The sequence below is a fragment of the Macaca mulatta genome, chromosome 1 (assembly GCF_049350105.2).
Source record: "Macaca mulatta isolate MMU2019108-1 chromosome 1, T2T-MMU8v2.0, whole genome shotgun sequence".
NCBI classification, from domain to species: Eukaryota; Metazoa; Chordata; class Mammalia; order Primates; family Cercopithecidae; genus Macaca; species Macaca mulatta.
In genome coordinates this window covers 12499326-12523277 of record NC_133406.1, presented here as the reverse complement: position 1 = coordinate 12523277, position 23952 = coordinate 12499326, and the positions used below count along the sequence as shown (strand labels likewise).

At 38.4% G+C, this 23952-nt stretch overlaps 1 protein-coding gene across 1 annotated transcript in view; it reads right to left on the bottom strand.

The window, feature by feature from the left end:
* Positions 1-23952, bottom strand: part of HEATR1 (HEAT repeat containing 1) — a 56578-nt gene that overhangs the window by 13825 nt on the left and 18801 nt on the right. The window contains exons 17-32 of the mRNA XM_015126988.3: positions 23705-23896; positions 21677-21860; positions 21396-21532; positions 20174-20366; positions 13011-13180; positions 12473-12631; positions 10919-11161; positions 10455-10586; positions 8294-8397; positions 7980-8123; positions 7155-7273; positions 6938-7059; positions 4990-5118; positions 2683-2913; positions 1963-2089; positions 565-725 (exon numbers count right to left, since the gene is read on the bottom strand). Coding sequence (XP_014982474.3) covers positions 565-725; positions 1963-2089; positions 2683-2913; positions 4990-5118; positions 6938-7059; positions 7155-7273; positions 7980-8123; positions 8294-8397; positions 10455-10586; positions 10919-11161; positions 12473-12631; positions 13011-13180; positions 20174-20366; positions 21396-21532; positions 21677-21860; positions 23705-23896 — 2547 coding nt within the window. The remainder of the gene's footprint in view (positions 1-564; positions 726-1962; positions 2090-2682; positions 2914-4989; positions 5119-6937; positions 7060-7154; positions 7274-7979; positions 8124-8293; positions 8398-10454; positions 10587-10918; positions 11162-12472; positions 12632-13010; positions 13181-20173; positions 20367-21395; positions 21533-21676; positions 21861-23704; positions 23897-23952) is intronic.

Here is a 23952-nt window from a genome sequence, read left to right as displayed (position 1 = left end):
AGAACTCATCTCTATAAAAAAAAGTTTTAAAATTAGCCAGACGTAGGTGGCACACGCCTATAGTCCCAGCTACTTGGGAGGCTGAGGCAAGAGGATTGCTTGAGCCCAGGAGTTCCAGGTTGCAGTGAGCCACGATGAGTCTGCCGCACTTCAGCCTGGGACACAGAGTGAGACCTGTCTCACAAAATAAAATAAAACACAGGCAATTTATCTACTCTGCTGGTAGACATTTGAGTTGTTACCAACTTTGTGCTACCACGAAGAATGTTACGAATATTATAAACATTCTTGTAGTTTTTTTGGTGTACATGTTCATATACTTCTGGTGGGTACACAACACTTAAGAATGAAACCACTGAACATAGAGTTTACATTATGTTCAATCTCAGTAGATCGTGACGAACAGTTTTTCAGAGTGAAATGTACTTTTTTTTCTATTATCTTTAAAGGCATGCCTCACATTTTCATAAGCCATTTACCAAGCTACTTCTACTAACTGAAAACACAGTTCCCTTGGAAACAGCAGAATTACCTTTTTATAAACACATTTAAAGAACATATTACCTTTTTCAGAAAATTATTGGAAGACAGGAGCTGAGACATGAAGGACACTGACAAAAATTTAAAATGCCGCAGTTGCTTGCTAGTGTGAGTCTCTACATTAAAAATCTGTAGCATTTCTTCTTGTGATTCACTCTTATTAGACACTGCTTTGGAAATGGTTTCTGAAACAGCAACAAAACAAGTGACCCAACTCACTTTCACCCAAATCCTTCATACAGAATTAATAGATATGACCTTTCAAGTAAAGGATGGTTAATGGGATAACATTTTCACAGAGAAATTTATTCATCTATTACATCCAGTTTCTCCTCTTCTAAATTAGTGAAAAACATGAGTGTATTTGCCAAGAAAGTACCCAATGGCCCTGAGAAGCGAGTGTTTAAGACAAAAAACAAAACAGGGAAAGTGGACAATCAAATGGAAGAAGACCATATCACAGAAGGAGCCTTGAACTTCCAACTGCAGATGTAGATTTCTTTATTAAATGTATCTAATGTAAATGGGGTTGGCAGTGCAGTGTTAAAAACCACTATCCTACAGAATGACTTACTGCTAAGACATTTCCTTACCCACATCACCACATACTCTCCAGGGACCTCCCGTGTCTGTCCCTGCCAAACCTGAGCTGACTGCAGGATAGGACAAGTCACTGCCTGGCCAAACAGGGATGACAGGGCCAATGGCTGGCCATGCAGAAAACAGTCTCCGCGGAGCTCTTAGAGTATCTTCTTTCTAACGTGCCTTGTTGTTCTGCTTCGAAGAGTAGAAAACTAAGAACTTTCAACATGTCAACCCTTTCTTAACGAAAAAAATATTTTTAGAGATGGGGTCTTACTATGTTGCTAAGGCTGGTCTTGAACCGGGCTAAAGTAATCCTCCTGTCTCACTCTCCTGGGTAGCTGGGACCACAGGCTGATACCATCACACCTGGCTTCATCAACCCTTTCCCAAGCCAGCCTCAGTGGTGCTGCGGTTAGTGGGATTTTCTTCAAGGCTCTGCTGTATGGTACAATTTTAATATTTTGCTGCCACTCCTGTGGTATCTACTTTTTTTCTTTTCATGTACATGTCTTCAGATATTTTAATGAGAAGCTGAGAGACAGCTAACGAGGTCCTGATCATTTACTGTCATTCGAACCTAACTCATCCTGGATACCAGCAACATTCCACAGCCAAGATGTAAGCACAGGGCACAGAGGTATAAAAGACAATGTGTGAGGAATGGCAAATGGAATTCCGACTATTTTCCATAAGGATTCAAGAAAGTACACAATCAAATTAAAATGATTAACTTACTTTAAAAATCCTTCTGAAGATGTACTAAGGATAACCTACATTCTCTTCTGTTTCTCCTTAGCTTTCAGATTGAACGGTAAGTGACACCCGATCTACGCTTACCTTCTTTTTCCTCTGGCAGCTTTAGTAAGTACTGGAGGATATTCATCAAGCTTTGTATCTGATGCTGGACACTAAACTCACAACAGACTGAAAACCAAAATTCAGTGTCTGCTTCTAAAATAGCATCCTGTGTAGAAAGAGAAAAAAGTCATAAATCTGTACTTAGGAATTGTGAAGGCATAATTTCAGGATAATGTGCGTTAGGATTTCTAGCAGAAAAGAGTATACTACTTTATTTAGAGTAGGTCGAGATCTACTCCCAGATCCCATGTCTAAGAAGTCATTTAAAAATGGTCCTTGGCTTATCCAAACAGGGCTTTTCCAAACAATCACCCGTGTTTGTGTCTTACTAACTTCAGGGACACGGAGGCTCCATTTCCCCACAAACTGCCTTCAAAACCACTTTGAAGAGATGCTGTTTCATTACTCATCAGCCATACTCTCCTGGGCTCAAAACAGAACCACCTGCATGGCACCAGATCTGTTTCTCAGAAAAGTTAATTCACCCTCAGATGTTTTGCTGCAACTGAGGATATTCAGAGTGCTACGGGCTCTGAATGAAATTTTTTTAAATGCCAAAAACCTTTTTGAAAAAGGTTCTGAGCAAAAAGGTTCCAAATAACACACATTAGGCATCACCAGCCCCATGTTTAAACTGGACAATAACATAAAATCTGTGTAAATCACCATTTTCCTTATCTTCCCACTCTAGGTTCTGACCTTTTCTCCATAGGCAGCCGCCAGCACTGTTTTTGTGACATACTGTTCAAAAAGCAAGATGAGGAGAACCCAGAGGAATTTCTCTGCACCCAGCGTATCAACAAGCTGAACAAGGATGGGCAGGCGCCTGTGCTCCGGGACGTGTGGCAGTGCATCCACAAATACACTAATGATTTTTACCACGATCTCTTCAACGTTTCTTGAAACTTCTATAGAATCTCCACTGTCAGACTGCAAAACAGCAAGCAGAGACAGTAAGTAGGTGCAAGTAATCTTCCACAAAACAAGCTTTAGGTGGACAAGATAAGGTTTTTAGATGGGCCCCAAGAAGTTACCAGAAGAATTTTATTTATTTTTTTAGAGACAGGGTCTTTCTCCGTGGCCCAAGCTGAAGTGCAGTGGCGTGACCATATCTCAGCGTAGCCTGGATTTCCTAAGCTCAAAGCGATCCTCCTACCCCAGCCTCCCAAGAAGCTGGGACATCCCAGAACCCCCGCCCCCACCACTTTTAAAAAAATTTTGTAGAGACGGGCTTTTGCTATGTTGACCAGGCTGGTCTCAAACTCCTGGCCTCAAATAATCCCACCTCAGCCCCCAACGTGCTGGTGTTACAGGGGCATGTCACCACACTCAGTCAGCCATAAGAGTTTTAATAATCAAAGCCCTAACAATAAATATTCAGTAAGTAACTGTCATGTCCCAGGTGCTATTTAGCCCTGAGGGGAATACAAAGTGTATGATATGAGCCCTGCCCCAAAGGAGGTTTATTTTCTGTATGAAACAGGATACATGGCCGAGCGCAGTGGCTCACGCCTATAATCCCAACACTTTGGGAGGCCAAGGTGGGCAGATCATCTAAGGCCAGGAGTTCAAGACCAGCCAGGCCAACATGGTGAACCCCATCTCTACTAAAAATACAAAATTGCTGGGTGTGGTGGTTCCTGCCTGTAGTCCCAGCTACTCGGGAGGCTGAGGCAGGAGAATCACTTGAAACCAGGAAGTGGAGGTTGCAGTGACCCGAGATCATGCCATTGCACTCTAGCCTGGGAAACAAGAGCAAAACTCAGTCTCAAAAAAACAAACAAAAGACACAGAATACATATGTGAAAAGATAACAAGAGGCAGTAACGGCAGATGGCAAATACGTGACACTGATAGCGAGTCCACTTAGGCTGCCTGGGAACGCTGCACAAATCACGCAGGATTTGGGTTGTGCCTCAAGAAGAATGAAGATAAGCAGAGCACAGGAAAGGCCAACAACTTCTTGCTGCTTTCGGAATAAAGTTTGAACCATTTTATTCCAGGTACTGGCGATCAAAATACAGTTGTTGAATAAATGACAGAAAACACTTGAATGAATGACTAAACCAGCGTCTACCTGCCTCAACTCTCTGCTCTCCATCCATCTATCACCATTACATTCTTCAAACACGCTGTGAACATTCCTAGATCACGCCTTTTCTCATACTATTGGCTCTGCCATCACTGAACAAATCCTATCTTCTTTCACACCGGTTCAAATTTTCTTACAGAACCTTCTGGTCATCCTGTCCCATATGGACTATCTCCTATTCTGAACTCTTTAGCATTTACTTGACTGGCACTGACCATATGAATGCATATTATTATTTTTCTTTTTAGGTATATATCCTATATTTGCCAACTTGGTGGACACTGAGAACACCAATCTAATACTAAGGTTAAAAGAAGGTGCTGAATATGGTGATCCCTGGGATGGTCAATAGCATGAGAAAAGACATTAATTAACAAGTGAGGGTACATAGAAAACTCAAGCAGATGACCAAGCTCTTTTATTCTTGAGGCTACTTTTAACTTTTGAATTGTTCATTCCTTACTGGGAGAGAGAACATCTCACCTCTCTCTCTGAGTTAATGCTTGGCAAACATCTGCTAAACTGCATGTTAACAAATTTGTCACTGCAGCTCTAAAAGTTCCTATCCTCATCAACATGTAAGAAGGTACTATCAAACTGATGCAGTGTCCTGAAATAGATGGTGGATGTAAATTTACCCCATCCAAATGATGTTAAGACACTTACAGGTACACACACACAGAGCACAGCAGAACCAGCTATAACATGTTTGGATTATTGGGAAAGACATTGCCCAGACTGCTTCTTAGCTTCAGCATTCTAAAACTTAAGGGCAATGTATCTGAGCATTTCAGAAAGGCTTTTATACAATTGTTGAGGATATAAAAAAAAAAACCCCAGGCTTTTAATGTCATTTATATGCAAAATTCTTAAATTAAAAAAAGAAACCCCAGGATGGTAAAAAGAGAGCTTACCTGAATAAGTGCAGGAATAACCATTTTCACCGTCTTGTTAATAACCTGAAAACTGTAAGTATCATCCAGGCGCATGACATTGGCTCCCATAAATGTAAAAATAGACATGATATTGTGTAGAACTTTATCCTGAAAGAAAACATAACTATCAACATTTTCTATTTCTACTAATTTTTTTTTTTAAGAGACAGGGTCTCGCTCTGTCATTCAGGCTGGGGTGCAGTTGTGTGATCATAGTTCACTGTAACCTTGGACTCCTGAGCTCAAGCAATCCTTCCACCTCAGCCTCCTGAGTGGCTAGGACTACAGGTGCACAATACCATGCCCAGCTAATTTTTTTTCTTTTTCCTTTTTATAAGGATGGGGTCTTGCTATGTTACCCAGGCTGGTCTTGAACTCCTGGCCACAAGTGATATTCCTGCTCAGGCTAACATTTTCCATTTCGATGATTCATTACAACTCACCAATAAAAAGAGAAATAACCTGATTAAAAAACAGGCAAAGGATTTGAAAAGACATTTCTCCAAAGAAAAAATTCATACGAAAAGAATGTAAGCACAAATACTACTTCACACCCACTAGAATGGTGATAAAAAAGACAATAGCAAGTACTGGCAAGGATGTGAAGAAATTGGGATCTTTACAGGCTGTAAGCAAAATGGTGTGGCCACTATGGAAAATAGTCTCGCAAGTTACTCAAAAGTTAAACATAAAATTCCGTTTGACCCAATAATTCCACTCCTAGGTAAATATACCCAGGAGATATGAAAACGTGTCCACACAAAACCTGGTCTAGAATATTCATAGCAACATAATTTATAATAGCCCCAAAGTAGAAACAACCCAAATGTCCATCAACTGATGAAGAGATAAACAAAATGTGGCATACACATACAACAATATTATTCAGTCATAAAAGGAATACAGATTCAAGCTTCAACATGAATGAACCTCAAAAACGTTATGCTAAGCAAAAGAAACCAGACACAGAGGGCCACATACTGCATGGCTCAATTTATATGACACGTCCAGCATAGGCATCAACAGAGACGGAAAATGAATTACTAGTGGCCAGGAGCAGGGTGGTGGTGGTGGTGGCAGAGAGGAGGGGGAGGAAGAGTGACTGTTAATGGGTGTAGAGTTTCTTTTCTGGGGTGATGAAAATGCTCTTAAAGTAGATCATGGTGGTGATTACACAAACTTTGTGAATAGACTAAACTGTATACTTATTAAATGGGTGAATTTTATGGCATCTGAATAATATTTCAACAAAAACAAAAAATATTAATGATTCTTACCTATTTTTGGATTATCAACCCCTTTGAGAAGCACAGACTGTCTTACAAGAAAAAAAAAAACCCCATAGACATAAAACCTTGCATATGATTTCAGTACATTAAGATCCCCTAAAGCTCACAGAGAACCCCAGGTTAAAAACCTCTGACCTAAATCTGCAATATGAAAATAGTTTCAATCTCTTTACAAATGTTTAAATGATGTTTTTCATAAAAGGGACATGATTTCTTTAAATCACATAGTGTGTGATCAAATTAATTTTCTTAAGTCACTGGTTAAAGGTTATTTTGAGGATTACTTGAGGATAAATGAGATATTAACTTTTACCAAATAACACTAATGCCCGCTGTTTTATTAGATAGATAGTGTGCCAGGTGTTGTGCTAAGTACTAACCATAAATTATCCAACTGAATTCCCCCAACAATCCAGTGAAGAAGGTTATTATTCCCACTTGATAAAAAGGGAAACCAAAGCTTAGCAAGATCAACTGGCTCAGACAGTCCCAGCTATGAAGAGGCAGGGCTGACTCTCACGGGTGCTGGAAGATTCCAAAGCCTACCTGATTAAATTTAAAATCAATAGGTGCCAGTGCATTTCTGTGGAAGAAAAATCTTGAAATATCTGCTAAAACCTTGTATGATTAACACTTACCGGAAATATTCCAGCCACAGTGCCCAAAAGTAAAAGGGCGTGGTGATGGGTCTGCGGCATCTCCGAAAGGCGGACGCACTGAACTATCAACTCCACATTGAACTTCTCCTCATCTAAAACATCTACAGTGGTGAGAAAGACAAAAACCCTAAGTGGCAGGTGCACTCACACTCAAAGCAGGTAATTTTTCTAACCTTTCCTTCCAAAAAGTACCTACCTTTGGGTATTTTGCCACCATCCGGAGAGAGTTTCTGGCAGATGTTGAGCAGACAACTAAGAATTAACTGTTTGGTGTATTCCATATTTCCCTGCTCTTGTGGCAAGGGCTCTAAACACCTTCAGGACACCCAAAAGAGAAATGATGGGAAATGTAAAAGTTGTACAATTCATGGCTGCATTAATGACCGTTGTCCAGAACTCATATTCAATAAGGAATAACTAAAATACTACCATTAAACATGAAGTCTAGAAATAAGATATAAGATTTCTAACTCTAATTTTCTCTCATATAGACAGGTGCTATGTCAAATTCCACTTCCTCTCTATTGCACTTTCTATTAACCTATTTGGAATCTTACAGGACAACCTTCAGAATTACTTTGCCTTTCACATGAAAGCACACTCTACAATTCATACTCAATTTACACACACACACACACAAATCTATATATATAAAATATATACATCTATATATGAAAATATAGATAGCAAATACTATATATACACACACATATGTATCTATATAAATTCAACATTATATCTTGAAATACAAGTAATGATGCCCCAGGCATGTTACTGAAAAGTTCAGAGGGAAGTAGGCTGTAAAGTGAGTGGTCTTTTACTACGTGACACAGGACACTAAGGTCAGTTTGGGGTACTGGCAATGGATACCTAAAACCAATCTTTTAATTTCACCTATAGTACTTGCTTTATTTTACAGACTATCTAAACAAGAGAAGAGTATGTTGAAAAGAGAATGTTAGATAAGATGGGCAAGAATCAGAGTCCTGTTCTCTCACAGATCAAAGCCAAGTGTCACTACCTTGATAGCAAGTTAAAAAGAGTTGGCACCAATATCTGAGGACTTTTGAGCTTCTTTTTGTGCTGCAGTAATTCCAGGATGAGAGTTACTCTTTGCCAGTAGGAACCTCCAACTTCCTGGACAGATTCTAGATCTTGTGATTTTCTGGAAAATGGAGAAGACAAAAAGTTGGAAAAGCAAACCCTATCATGTGCTAAGTAAAAACCATTGTGCTTTATTATAGCAAATTGATGGGTATCAAAAAGTTCCAAGATTTCATAACATTCCGAGTCAGGGGAACAACAGCAAGTGCTCAATGCATTTGTAGCTCTTACTTCTGCTGCATTTTTTGCCTTCTTTTTTGCTGAACTGTGCCCAAGGGTTTAGCTTTATCTGGTGGCTCCAGTTCTATTCTGACTTGTTCAGCCTTAACGGAAATCTGAAATATTGAAGGAAGAACAGTTGATGATATAATCCATTGGGATAAAATTAGAGCAATATATGTTAGATTAAGACATACAATGAAAGCATTTACGTCCATTTTTATGTCTTTATGCCACTCCATACCCTAGCCCAATCACCAAAGGCAAACATCACTGACAATTTCTTAAGCATCCTTTTAAAAACTTTCCGTATACCAATGGCTAAATAAAGATTCTATTAAAAAACATAAATAGAAACATACTATACACATTGCTCTGTACCTTGGTATGCTTCACTTAGTGTACCTTGCATACCTATACTCTCACCACTATATACTTAATTTAGCATACGGTGTATATTTATTGTCACAGACCATGAGAGTGTTTCATATAATCGAGTGTATTCTGGTAACCAAAATAATTTTTGTAGTCAAAGTACAACTGGCCTGACATTTAAGGCCAATCTTATTTCTGGCTGATATGACATGTCTAGCAAGTATCTCATATGCTCCCTAGCCCACTGTCAAATAGAAGAGGGAGGAATTTGGGCTAACACTTTCCTTCTAATAATCCTTTAAATTCTTTAAGATGTTCTCATTTGGACTAGATCTTAGCTCAATTCAATTAGCACTTAATTAGTACTATATTTGAAGCCTCCTAAAAATGTGTTTTTTTGTGATTCCAATTTTTCCAACATTTCCTTAAAAATATTAAGACTAAAATCAGACATTAACCCCTAGGAAGGATTTATTCAATTAAGAGAGAAGAATGACTTACTGGACATACATCTGCACCCACCCAGCACTGGAGGCTACTACCTTGTTACAGACCTCTTGAAAAACCAGAATGAGAAGAAAGCAAAGTAGGGAAGGGTATAAACCAAAAGCAATAGCCAACATAAATTCATCTTCAGATTTTCATTTTAACTAAGCTCTCCTACTACCATGCACTTGCTTTCTATATAATTTGTCTTGGGAGTCTCAAATTACAGCCCTGCACTTGTCGTGATTATGATATGGTATCACTTCTCCAGTCCAGAGTCACTCAATTTCACGTTCATCCCTTAGAGTGGAAAACTAGTAACGCAACATAGAATCATCCATACCAATGGTTTCCAAGTGCCGGATTAGATATGTATATTCTAATCAGCTGGGCAGGAATAAGACATATACACACACGCACAAAAACAGATTCATAGCCCCAGAGATTCTTTAGATATGGGGTGGGATCCAGATATCTCCTTTTATAAGGTTCTAACATCACGACTAAATCTTTGGATTCTGATTAAGAGAACAACTATAAAAAACACTTTTGAGATAACCATGGAAATATGATTATGAACTAGGTATTAGATAATATCAAGGAATTATTAATTTTTTTAAATTCTAATGCCATTGTAGTCGTATCCACTTTTCAAAAGATGCACACTGAAGCACAGAGGGATGAAAGCGCATGACATTTTGAGATTTTCTTTAAAATACTTCAGCAAAGAAAAAGAAGGAAAAAAGATTAAGTAAATATGTTAAAATTCTGAGAACTGCTGAATCTAGATACTAGAACTTTATATTATCCTATATTCAAAAAACAGAATAACCAGGTGGCTATTCTGATAACAGCTAGGTTTCAATATACATATAAAACCAACAAGCAGAATTTCAATTCCATTACAAGTCATTAAACAACTAAATTAAGTAGAGTTAAATTAAAACATAACATTCAAACTAAAACAATTAAGTAGAATAATGTCACCCCGTTCAATACTGAGCCACTCACTCATTCCTATTCCTGGTATAAAGGAGTAGGTGGATTCCATGTAACATGAGTAAGATCACACACACACATTCCTACACACCCTATCTGGTTAAAATTATCAACAAATATTTCATAAAACAAAATAATGGTAAAGGTTTAAAATTTTTATTTTATGCCTCTCTATGACTCACTTTTCCATGATTTTTGTTAATGGTAACATCTGACCTCTTACAAGCACTATAAAATGCAGGACTCTTAAACATGGTGTCCTTCAGAAGACACTAAACATTAATAAAAAAATTACAGGAAGTTTGCAGCTTACCCCTTTAAAAACACTGCTGACAGTCTGAGCACAATGTGAGTTTTTACAGTTCACCAATAAATCAAACAGCATTCTTAAAAGCTTCTGCTGAACTTTTTCATCTGATATGGCTGCAAAAAATGGTTTTGTAATCTAGAGGGGGTAGAAAAAAGGCAACTGAGTTCAGTGAACAAGTTTAAACTCCAGAAATAATTTTTATATCAACCTCTCTCAAAATATAAAATTGTTTCCCATTTAATTGTGTCGGTTAAAATGCAATTCGTTTTAATGACCCATGTACAACATTCAGTTTTCAAAAATGGGTCAAATACATGATATTCCTTTAAAATATGCCTAGTCCACCTGTAACTATCTTCTCCAAATAAATTAAAGCTTTTTTGTTTTTTTTTAACGCTGTTCCTGTTGCCTTCTACCTTTAAATGCTTGAACATGCTATGCCTTCGTTTCTGAAAGAAATCACTGACCTTTTCAAGGGCTGTGATCTGAATGGTTGGCATTCCTGCGTAAAGTTCCTTTGTTGCGTGCACAGCTTTTATAAATATATCTAGACTCTTTGGATCCTTATTTAAAAGGGAAGCTGAAAATTCATTATACTTTCCCAGAGCAAGATGCAAAACAATGGCCTCATCTTTCAGCACAGCTGTGGGCTCCTTCTGGATCTTTTCTAGCAGTTGTTCAGCCATAGGCAATAGCTGAGAAAGCACCATCTAAAGATCGAAAGACTTGTAAGTAAATAGTTATGTATACTGATACATTTTTGCTCACCCTACAGAGACAGTCAAAGCCTGTCAGAAGATGGGAGTTTAGCCTGGAGGAAAAAACCCAATGATGACAACTTCTTAGACATGGGGACAGCTATTAACTCACACTGAGGCACTCAGGTCCTTTCTGATAGTTCATGTGTAATGCTCAAAAGTTCTAAACCCTTCAGAGATGAGCAGAAAGATAATCTGTGAGCATCCCTCAAGACTTGAGAAAAGAAAACACAAACTAAAACTTTAGAGAATAAAAATAAAGTTTAACATCCCCTAAAACACTGTATGTAGCCTTCAATGCTTCCAACTTGGTATAATTAATATTACTTCAAATTATGTATGTGAATCTTTAACTGCTAAACTAGGGGCCAGCAAATTATGGCTTGCAGGTCAATTCAACAGACCACCTGTTTTTGTAAATTTTATTTATTGAAACATAGCCATACTCATTTGTTTACACCCTGTCTGTGGCTGCTTTCCTGATACAACTGCAGAGATGAGTAGCTGCAACAGAGACTGTGTGGCCCCGAAAGCATAAAATATTTCCTATCTGGTCCTTTACACAAGAAATTTGTCAATTCCTAATTTAAACTATACCAGGGACAACTAGGGGCTGAATGCAACCTGTTTGTTCCTACCAAAAAAATGTAATCAAATGGTCTTCAATCCATTTGACTCATTTGAGTTCTCTAAGCCCACAGTCAGTCCAGGACTGAAGCACACAGGCGTTTCTGGAACACTGGGATGACAGAATCTTTTTTTTGTTGGTTAGCACATGCCATCACATCAACGAGTGTTTCACAACTGCTTTCTTTTGTAACACAAGCTTCTTTGAGAACATAATGAAAGCTCTAATTATATATAACAAACGAGCAAATGATTTTGGAATTTTCACAGACTCGTGTCCAAATAGATTCCTTTGTATAGAATTTTCACTTGAAAAACAGAGATAAACCAACAGCTTCTTTTAGCAGTGCAGCCCCAGGAGACACAAGACTGTGAAGTTCATTTCAAATAAACTCAATGATTAGATAGGGACAACACATTTAATTTTAAAATTAAAAGAAACTCACCAGTACTTGTTTTTGTATCTTGTATCTTTTCTTCTCTACCTCAACTCATCTCCCTCTCAAATTAATATTACATTTATCTCTTCTGAGCGCACACATGCAACTCTTACAATGGACTTTCTCACCCACAAGCAGTTACAGCTATTCTTTAGTAACATCACAGGAATGCACGATCCACTTAAACGGCACATACCTCACCGTGGACTCCCTGAAGTACTTTCATCAAATCTTTTGCTATATAAGATGGGCAACTATATACACAACTAAGTAAGTTTTTCAAAGTTTCAGACAACTTCTGATGAGACTTCAGTTTCTTTTCTCTCTGTAGTTCTTCAAATAAAGTAGCCAAATCCTAAGATACCAAAAAGGAAATTGGATAAAAAAGGGTTAAGAAACTACAAAGGCTAAATATATTAATTTTGGAAGATTCTTACTTTTCCATTTCTCCTTAAAACCTTAATAAGAAAGGTTATTAAAAACACAGAGTTGGCTTACTATGAAAAGCTATACCCTAGTCCTTTATCCGATGAAAAGAGCAAAACTGAAATATGACATTGCTATCTTTTAAAAAGTAGGGGGAGACAGATGTACAGACAATGACCTATCAGTTCCTAAATTCAGTGACTTAGTCCATCAAAACCCCTACACAGTGAAATGTCGAGAATAGAGAAAATTGCTCATGAGTACACACAGGCATGAACACACTCAATCTTCTTCGCTAACGAGCTTACCTGAATAACATAGGCAGCATCTGAAGTGATCTCCTCTGCTTTAGGAATCAAATGATCTATTATCAGATGAAAGGGGGACACCACTCCACTGAGGGCCTGGAGACACTGAATGGCAGCCCTACGAACTTCTTTTATGGAGCTTCCCAGGTTAACGAGTAAAGATGTCACCACTAAAACCAAAGGGGAAAAAAATTTAAGAAACAATTTTAAAAATTGAAACAGTACAAAATTTACATAGTACCAAAGGTACTTGATAAAAAGATAAAAAGAATCCCTTCGAATTCAAACCCCGTCTCCGAAGACTGTTCACTGTTTGAATATTTAATATTCCAGAGAAAGGTTAGGCATGTTACCAGGTGCATTCTTTTGAAAATACACAAATAAAAGCAAACTATAAACCCTGTTCTACACCAACTACTCTCATATCTGAGCTGGACGTTGTACAATGGTGCAATCTCGGCTCACTGCAACCTCCGCCTCCTGGGTTCAAGCAATTCTCCTGCCTCAGCCTCTCGAGCAGCTGGGATTACAGGTGCACGCCACACGCCCGGCTAATTTTGGTATTGTTAGCAGAGACTGGGTTTCACCATGTTGGCCAGGCTGGTCTCCAACTACTGACCTCAAGTGATCCACCCACCTCGGCCTCCCAAAGTGCTGGGATAACAGACACATCTCAACTCTTGGGACTGTTTTCCATAAGTACACACATATCCAAATTCAATCATTCTTTTTTTTTTTTTTTTTTTGAGATGGGAGTTTTGCTCTTGTTGCCCAGGCTGGAGCTTGTAACACAAGCTTCTTTGAGAACATAATGAAAGCTCTGCCTCCAGGTTCAAGCGATTCTCCTGCCTCAGCCTCCTGAGTAGCTGGGACTACAGGTATGCGCCACCACATCCAGCTAATTTTGTATTTTTGGTAGAGATGAGGTTTCTCCATGTTGGTCAGGCTGGTCTAGAACTCCCAACCTCAGGTGATCCACCCACCTTGGCTTCCCAAAGTGATGGGATTATAGGCGTGAGTCACCATGCCCGGCCAAATCATTCTTTTTAATTGTAAAGTATACTCCAATGTATTTTCCATATTTTAAAAACCGGTATCTTACTGATAAAGTTTAAGTTGTTTCTATTCTTCTGTCATCAAAACAATGCTGCCACAAACACCCCTGTGCATACAGCCTTGTACAAGCGTGCACAGAAAATCACCCACCTGTGCATTGTTCTCTGCAAACACTTGGCCCCAGACTGCTGTGTTTTGATTTTACTTTTTGATAGAGAAATGTTAGAGTCAAATTTTTCTTCTACTTTTTTCTGTTGCTTAAAAAGGCCCTCCCCACTCTGTGTGAATTTAGAAAGTATCTATCTCTATATTTAGAGAGAGAGATCATATGTACCTCATACTTTCGTCGAATGCCAGAGCTAAGTTTATATTAAATCTTTAGTTCACATGAAATTTTTATCTAAGGAATGAGGTTGCAGTCAAACTTTCTAATGTTTCCAAATGGATAGTCAGATGTCCCATTTAACAATCCACATTCGGCTTTATTATATTCATACATTCCATAAGTATTTGAAACTTGTCTATTTCTGCCAGCTAGTACTTCTAGAATCACGTTCAATGAGAGTGATGATTTTAACAAGAATGCCTTTGTTTTCCCAATTATGAAGTGAAAATGCTAACTTTTAATTTGAGGAATTTTTTGATCATGTTACTCCTATTTTGCTGTCAATTAGGAATAATTACTATTTTTGGCTAATGCCTTTTCAAATATTTGGACATTTTATGGGTTTTGTCCTTCACTGACATAGTCAATTATATATTAACATAGTTCCTTTTACTGAACCAATTTTATGTTCTGGGCATGAACTCTAACTACGTAAATGATTTTTATAAATATGCTGCTAAAGCCTATTTGCAAATATTTTATTTAGGATTTTTACATAACATTATTCAAAGCAACATGGCCTATATAGTCTTTTGTCTGTAGGCTTTCTGAATTTTCAATGTTATGCTAGTTTTAAACGAAGAATCTGGAAGCCTCCCTTCTCTATGCCCTGCCCAGTTCAACAACATTGAAAAAATCTGCTTCAAAGATCTGGTAAGAATGCATCTGTGAGACCAACTGCGCTAGGGTTTTTAAAAAGATGTCTTTGGAACAAAGAGGTACCTAAGTTCCTTTTACAGTAATTAGTTATTTAAGCTTTATTTCATATCCACTGCAGCAAACTACAGTCATTTATATTTTGCTAGAAATTATCAATTATACTTTCCATTTCTGAAATACTAAGATAAAGCTTGACAAGCTTTCAAACCTGCCTAAGAAGTCCATATAGGCTGAGCAATGTTGATCCAGAAATCCAAAATCTCAAATTTTCAGAGCACCAATATGACATACGACAATATGAAAATTCCACACCTGATCTCGTGACGGGCTGCAGTGAAAATGCAGGCATACAACTGTTTACTCAGCGTCCCCACAGAAAAAAAGACAGAGCCAGCCCCCTGCAGCTGCAATATATCTTTTTCACAAAACTGAAATTCTTCCACACAAGCATGCCCACAAAGGATAGTAAAATGGGTCAATGTACCCAAACTTTGTTTCAAGCACAAATTTAAAATATTGTATAAAACAGGATGGGCAGAAGCTCATGCCTATAATCCCAGCACTTTGGGAGGCTGAGGCAGGAGGATCACTTGAGGCCAGGAGTTCAAGACTAGTCTGGGCAACATCACCAAGACTCCGTCTCCACAAAAAATTTAACAAGAAAATTAGTAAGGCATGGTGGCGCAGGCCTATAGTCCTAGCTATGAGGGAGGCTGAGATGGGAGGATGACTTGAGCCGAGGAGTTCAAGGCTGCAATTAAAAACTGAAACAGGGCTGGGTATGGTGCCTCACACCTATAATCCCAGCACCTGGGAGGCCACGGCAGGTGGATCACTTGAGCTCAGGAGCTCAGCCTAGGCAATATAGCGAAACCCTGTCTCTACCAAAAATATAAAAACTTAGCTGGGCATGGTGGCACGTGTACTTGCGAGGCTAAGGTAGGAGGACCGCTTGGGCCTGGGTGGAGGGGGTGGGGAGAGGTTGCAATGAGCTGAGATTGCACCACTGCACTACACCCTGGGCAACAAAGTGAGACGCTGTCTCCTAAAATAAAATTTTAAAAATTGTATAAAATTACCTTCAGGCTATGTGCAAAAGGTGTATATAAAACATAAATGTATTGTGTTCAGACCCGGGTCCCAATGCCAAAATATTACATTATGTAGATGCAAATATTCTAAAATCTGAAAAAATCTGAAGTCCCAAACACTTTTGGTCCCAAGCACGTTGGATAAGAGACACTCAACCTGTATCATCTATGAAAGCTGGAAATCCTTTCTGGTTTTCACATGGTTAATTTACAAAACAAAGTCAAGGACAAATAGCTGGAACGTTTAATTCACACAAGGGGCAGGCTTGGGCCAAAATATCTATTTGGTAATATTCCCTGAAGAGTGAAGGACAGCTTCTACAATATCCAAATTCAAGGACAAATTCAAAGTACCAACTACCAAAGTTATCATGTTCAAGTAAGATACTAGAACCCAACAAAAATTATAGCCACTTACTTAAATGATCAGCTTATAGAATTTTTGTTCTTTCATTTAAAAGTCTATGTGATTTCATTCTTTCAACTACTTTTATCTAGATCTACACTAGCATGTTTTTATGTAAAAATAAAAAATACTTGAGTTTGCTTTTAAACATAAAAATAGATTTAATACATTGATTTGACATAAAAAATAAATGAAAGGCAGCCCCCATCTTGAGGCAGAGATTTAAAAATAAATATGCATTCATTCACTCCAACAAAAGTAACAGGATAGGCAAGGGTTAAAAATAAAAGAAACAAGTTTTCTTCTGCTTAGCAGCTCACTTCAAGGACAGCTATAAGACAACGGTGTCTGAAAAGCCAAGGCCAAAGGAATGGGCTCCAGACACCCCCCGCACCCCCCTAGAGCAAGGTCGAAGGAAAAAAAAAAAAAGAGAGAAAGACAAATTCCTTTACTGTTACTCCTTTCCCTGGCCTCTGAAGCATGACTGTTTTACAAATGTCTGTGTTTAGCCAGTTCTTGTTTTTCTTTCGCTGCAGCTACAAGGCCACAAGGTATGCAAGGCCCCAAGTTATGCACTGTATGATTAACGGCCTTTGTTTTGCTTTTGTAAGCCTGCTTATAAAAGGCCCCACTCCGTCTTTGTTCGAGGCTCAGCTTTTTGGATATGAATCCGCTAAGCTGGTGCGTATCCTAAAATAAATTCTTCCTATTCTCCCATATCTGTCTCTCTGTTCCTCAGTTTACTGCAACAATCTCACAAATGACAGGAGGAATAGATTTGTATTGGCTGGGCGCAGTGGCTCATGCCTGTCATTCCAGAACTTTGGGAGGCCAAGGCGGGTGGATCACCTGAGGTCAGGAGTTCAAGACAAGCCTGGCCACCATGGTGAAACCCCGTCTCTACTAAAAATATAAAAATTAGCTGGGTGTGGTGGTGCGTGCCTGTAATCCCAGATACTCGGGAGGATGGGGCAAGAGAATTGCTTGAACCTGGGAGGGGGAGGTTGCAGTGAGCCAAGATCACGACACTGCACTACCAGCCTAGGTAACAAAGTGAGACTATGTCTCTTTAAAAAAAAAAAAAAAAAAAAAAAAAGAATAGATTGTATTTATTCATTTAACAAAGACTTGCTATGTGCAAGACTTTTTATAATACATACCTGCATAGAAAATAATAAATGGTGGTTAGATTACCAAGCTACTGACAAAAACTCATAATATTGTGTTATATTACTATGTCATGTTGTATGATTATAATATCATATAACATTGTATTGCCTTTTACTTCTGAACACAAAAATTTAGTAATATAAACACATTTATGTATCATTAATGTTATATTACATGATATCATGTTTTACTTATGAACACTACATTTTTGTAAATATATTAAAACAGATGCCAACCAATAATTCCTAGACTCTTCACAGATAAGGTGGGGCTAGAAGCTCACTGCAGCCCTAAAGTGGAGAGCCCGCAGGGCATGCGCAATAAGCGGCCTTCCACTTGAGGCGACTCGAGTGTCTGGTCTTTGAACTTCCAAGTAGAACGAGGTGCATCTCTCCTGTGTTCAGGAGTACTGCAACCGGTGTACACAGCATAAATGCAAAGTACGTCAGGCAGGCAGGAGGAGATGGATGACAGGGCAGCAGTGGGAGGCAGGCAGCCTGTCTAGCAGCAATACCAGTGGAAAAGTGAAGTTCTTCCATCTTGCTACTTATAGTCAAAATGACATATATTACTCAGAGGCCACTGTCAAAGGACAGTAAACATTTAATACCGAATTGGAAAACTGAAATAGTTATCTCTAAATAAAATATATATACCTTTTTGAAAACCCACAAGTTTAGGAGAAAATAACTATTTGAATAAATTGCTATCTCCGTACAATGGAATACTCTGCAGGCAGTTATAAAAAGATAAATTTTTCCATTTATTAATATGGAAAGATGTCCCTAACATATTAATTGAAAAATTAAAGTTAAAAAATGTATAGGGAGTTGTTCTTATCCAAATATAACTAGAAAAACCTTAACAGTAAACTCACCTAAAATAAAGATCGAAATTTTGTAAGTCAATAAAAAAATTACTTTTATGGAATTTTATTTTAGAAATAAAACTTGAAATTACATATCTACATTACTTTAGATGCAACAAAATTTGGTTATAAATGTAATTATGTGCTCTTTCAAAGAACTAATAAAAAATAAACACTGAGAAATTGTTCAGGGAAAAGTATATGATCATCTACCTTGCTTTCACAGAACATTTACAAAGAGTAATTTTGGAATTAAAAAAAAAAAAACAACCAAGGACATCTTCAAATTTCCTCAGGGCCACTCTTATGCCTCTGATATTAATAACATTCCAGTTTGAAGCACCAATCATGTCATTATTCTAATCAACTTTTTCATCTTCAACCATTCTTCTTTGATCTAATTTTGCCACATCCCCTCATGCCAATAGCTCTGAGTCAACCCACTTTTCAATATCGCAGTCATTGTTTCATGAAATTCTGCATCTTTTGCAAAATCTGCAATTCCACGTTATAAAAAAACTTAACTTTCAGATAAATATTTCATTAGAGAATGCCGAACCTGAATATGATTTTTGCCTGATAAGAGATAAATGCAGGAGGGTTTTGTTTTTATTAGTTCATTATTAAATTGTATTATGATGATCTGACTTCCATATCTAACCCTACTGCTGCTACAGCTCAGAAAATGAATAGCTGATTATTAAGAACTCATATAATCACCTGCCATTTCTATTGTTAAACTTTTCTGTTTGGTGAGATTTTGCAAGTGACACTAATAACTTAAAAGCAACACTTAGAAGTAACCAGAAATATGTATAGATGTACAATTTTTTTTGTTGTTTTTTTGAGATAGGGTCTCGCACTGTTGCTTAGTTTGGAGTATGGTGGTGCAATCACAGCTCACTGCAGCCTTGACCTCCCAGGCACAAGCTATCCTCCTACCTCAGGCACCTGAGTAGCTGGGACTACAGGCGCGCACCATCACGCCCACCTAATTTTTGTATTTTTTGTAGAGGCAGGATCTCATCATGTTGTCCAAGCTGGTCTTGAACTCCTGGCCTCAAGTGATCCTCCTGCCTTAGCCTCCCAAAGTGCTGAGACTATAGGCGTGAGCCACCTTGCCTGGGCTTTATAGATTTTTTTTTTTTCGAGATGGAATCTCGCTCTGTCGCCAAGCTGGAGTGCAGTGGCATGATCTCAGCTCACTGCAACCTCCAATTCCCTGGTTCAAGCAATTCTCCTGCCTCAGCCTCCCGAGTATGGGATTACGGGCATGTGCCACCATGTCCAGCTAATTTTTGTATTTTTAGTACAGACAGGGCTTCACCATGTTGGCCAGGATGGTCTCGATCTCCTGATCTCATGATCCACCTGCCTCGGCCTCCCAAAGTGCTGGGATTACAGACATGAGCCACTAGGCCCACTCTCTGCTACTTTTTAAGTTATAATTTTCCAAACTACATAAACCATATAAAGCAAGCATGAACAGTTGGTCATGACAAAACGTAACAATGCTACTTTTAATACCTGGAGAAGATATGGATGCCAGTTGGTGTTTACACTGTGTCTTCTGAGAAGAGAGCACTGCAGAGCCCACATAAAGAGCTTGAGTCTGCAGCACTGTTTTCACATTGCAGTTAAGTGGATTTGAAAGGCTAGAACCATAGGTCCATAAAACAGAAGAGAACTTGAATAACTGAAAAACATCTTCTAGATGTACCTAATCACAAAAAAAAGAGCAAACTTTTAATTCTTACTCAAATAAGTTGGTTCCAAATCCTCTTTCACTAGTGTACAATTATAAAGAAACAAATAATTTAAGGCAATGTTTTGCTTTGTCTAATCATTTCAAATTATTCTATACTCTATGTTTTAATGAACTGGGAAGATGTCAATGAAGAGTGATATTCAGAAGCTTCACTATAACTTTGCACTTGAAAACACTGAGAACCAAGACAAGAGCAGTATCTGGGATGCCTAATTAAGAAAATGCTTCAACAATGTGGTTAGCAATGCCAACTCAATGTCAAATGCTGTACAGAGAACAAGTCAGGCAAGAACAGGAACTGACCACTGGGCCTGGCAACATGGAGGTCACTGGTGCTGGGGATGAAATTTCCTGAGTAACTTCACATCTGCTAAATAACCTCTCGAACATCAGTATTCACATTTCTAAATGGTATTAACCAATCAAAAAGACTGGGCTGTTGTTATTTTTAAATATAGTAATGGGCTTAACATACTAGTAGGAGTATAGAAATGTTAGTTTCTATTCAACCTACCGACTAGTATCGTGATCGTACTCTTTCACAGGGCCTGTGCTTACTATTATATACTCTTCACTGTTTAGAAGTCTACTTTCATTTACGTTATAAACTGACATAACCAAAATAACCCACAATATTTATTTTTTTGAGACAGAGTCTCACTCTGTCGCCCAGGCTAGAGTGCGGTGGTGTGATCTCGGTTCACTGCAAGCTCTGCCTCCCCGGGTTCAAGCGAATTCTCCTGCTTCTGCCTTCCAAGTAGCTGGGATTATAGACCCCGCCACCACGCCCAGCTAATTTTTGTATTTTTAGTAGAAATGGGGTTTCATCATGTTGGCCAGGCTAGTCTTGAACTCCTGACCTCAAGTGATCCATTCGCCTCGGCCTCCCAAAGTGCTGGGATTACAGGAATGAGCCACTGCACTCAGCCAGCCATATCTTCTTTAAGGGTAGAGTACGCCCGAAAAGGATGAGCCTTGTACCTTTATGAAAAGTTTCATCAGAACTCTGAAATGAACAGCATCGGCACCATTGAGCATCATCTCAAAGAGCCCAATGAGCAAGTGCAGATAGTCCCTGCTGTCTTCTTTCAGTTGTTCAGGATTCCACCATATGTCACCTACATGGACATGGAAAGAGAAACGATGCACAGCCCTGCATGAACATGCCGGCAGCTTTTTATTCAAGACAAGCAGTCACTGTGGAGTCAATCATTCAGTTTTGCAGAGTATCACATTTAAAAGATTCACAGCTTGTATCTTACCTTTAGGAAAAGATTTAGGTGCTTTCAGTGCATAAATAAAATTTTTCAGGGAAAATACAAGAAAAACCGAGTCCTCCACGGCCATCCTCTGAGTGCTGTTGAGCTCTTCTACATAATGTGCCCACAGCTCCGCTGGTATCCCTCTGTCTAACATCAGTTCAATGTGCCATTCTGAGGGGATTTCCTGAAATGTTAAAGGAAACAAAAACTAGTACAAACTAAGGGTTCTGAACATGGGTTAATGAATTCCTCTGCAAAATATGCAAAAGTTTTGTTTATGTGTGTATTTTGGTGGGGAAAGGATTAATAGACCTGCTTTCATCAGATTTTTAAAGAGGTCTAACTATCACCATTCACAAGGAAAGACAAAGTTAAGTTAAATTTTATCTATGTCTTACCTTAAAACATTAAACAAACTTTACTCATATAAACTGTTTATCCAATAAAGGGTAGGAATAAATAGGCATATTTCTTTTTTTTTTTTTTTTGAGACGGGGTCTGGCTCTGTTTGTTGCCCAGGCTCGAGTGCAGTGGCACAATCTCAGCTCACTGCAACCTCCGCTTCCCAGGTTCAAGCGATTCTCCTGCTTCAGCCTCCCGAGTAGGTAGGATTACAGGCATCCGCTATCATGCCTGGCTAATTTTTGTATCTTTAGTAGAGATGAGGTTTCACCATGTTGGCCAGGTTGATCTCGAACTCCTGTCCTCAAGTGATCCACCCGCCTCAGTGTCCCAAAGTGCTGGGATTACAGGCGTGAGCTACCGTGCCTGGCCAAAATAGGCCTGTTTAAAAACAGGAAGATAAAGAGTTGGATTGCCAAGACATAGTTAAAGGGACTTCTTTCATTTCACTGTTTTACCACTCATCTGAATAAGGTAAACACAGTAAAATTTCCAAACCTGCAGATAATTTTAAACAAGTAGCAAAATGTCAGGTGTTCAGAAATTATACTGTAAATGCCGAAAGAATGCAGAAGAACAGGTGTAAGAAAATGACAAATGTGACTCTGTACAACCAGAGCAGAGTAATAACTTAGCAGGAAAATAATCCAAAGCCAGATTTACAATGCAACGTCTCCAGTGAGGGATTTGATTAACTCAATGTGCTGCTACAGGCAAAAATATGCTCATGACATCGAGAAAGGGTATTAAAACTAAAGCAATATAAAATAACCTGTTATCTACACATGTATAATAAAACAATCAATTTGTCCATACTTTTACCACTGAGAACCAGTACAGTTCAGGTCATCACACTTCACAAAAGACACCAAGAAATTAGAAGTTAAGAACGGACTATCTGGGCTATTTTTCAAAATATGAAGATTTTACTCTTTTTAAAGTTTACAAATTTTAGCTAACAATGGCCATGATCAGAACTTATAAAATCCTGGGGGTATATGTAAATGTGAAAAAGATATAATTCATTTAGTAAATCCTATAATGAGAAGCCCTCTAAAATTTGGAGGACAAATAAAAACAAAATACTTACATATAGCAGATATTTAAAAAAAAACAGTCTTGCTACCTCAAAATGTGTCATGAAGTAAAAATATAAACAGCTGAAACATGTCCCTCAGTAATACTATCAAAGACAGTAGTAGGCTGGACAGATACACATCTATGTAATATTAAAATTGTTTAAAGCCTAAAAGATCTATTTTTAGTAAACAATGGAATGAAATAGTATTTTGTTCAAGCACTAACACACCAAGTGAATTTCTTCATCACTAGAGGTAGTTAGGTGTAGCTTGGGTAATTATCCAATAAAGACAATAAAAGAGAGGAGAGTCAGGCATCAGATACAAAATATTGCAACCCTGAAATTTTATAATTCAACTAAACTTTCTGCAAAAGCAAGGGAGTGCCTAGTTGACTATCACTTCTACCCAAGACTGCTTCACATTTCATCCAGCCAGTATCCACAAACTCAACATCTCGCCTCTGATTTCCAGTTTGGCTGTGACTAATGGGCCAGGCTGTTGCTTTACTCAACATTCCACTTTTTGGAGATTCTGCTTTCCTTACCACTGCAGTAATGACACTTTCAAGCTTCTTTATTTTTTTCTGCAACAAACTGAAGACTCTTATCGCAAATGGAAAGTGGGTTTCTTTTAAAGATGAACAACAAGAGACGAGCACAGACATGACCACGTGAAACGTTACTTTCTGCTTCTGGTTAACGGACTCCTCCTCACCCAGGCTTATTAAATCCTCCACCTTGAAAAATAAACACACTCTATCACTAGTTGCTCCTGACTTTCATAAAACAATTT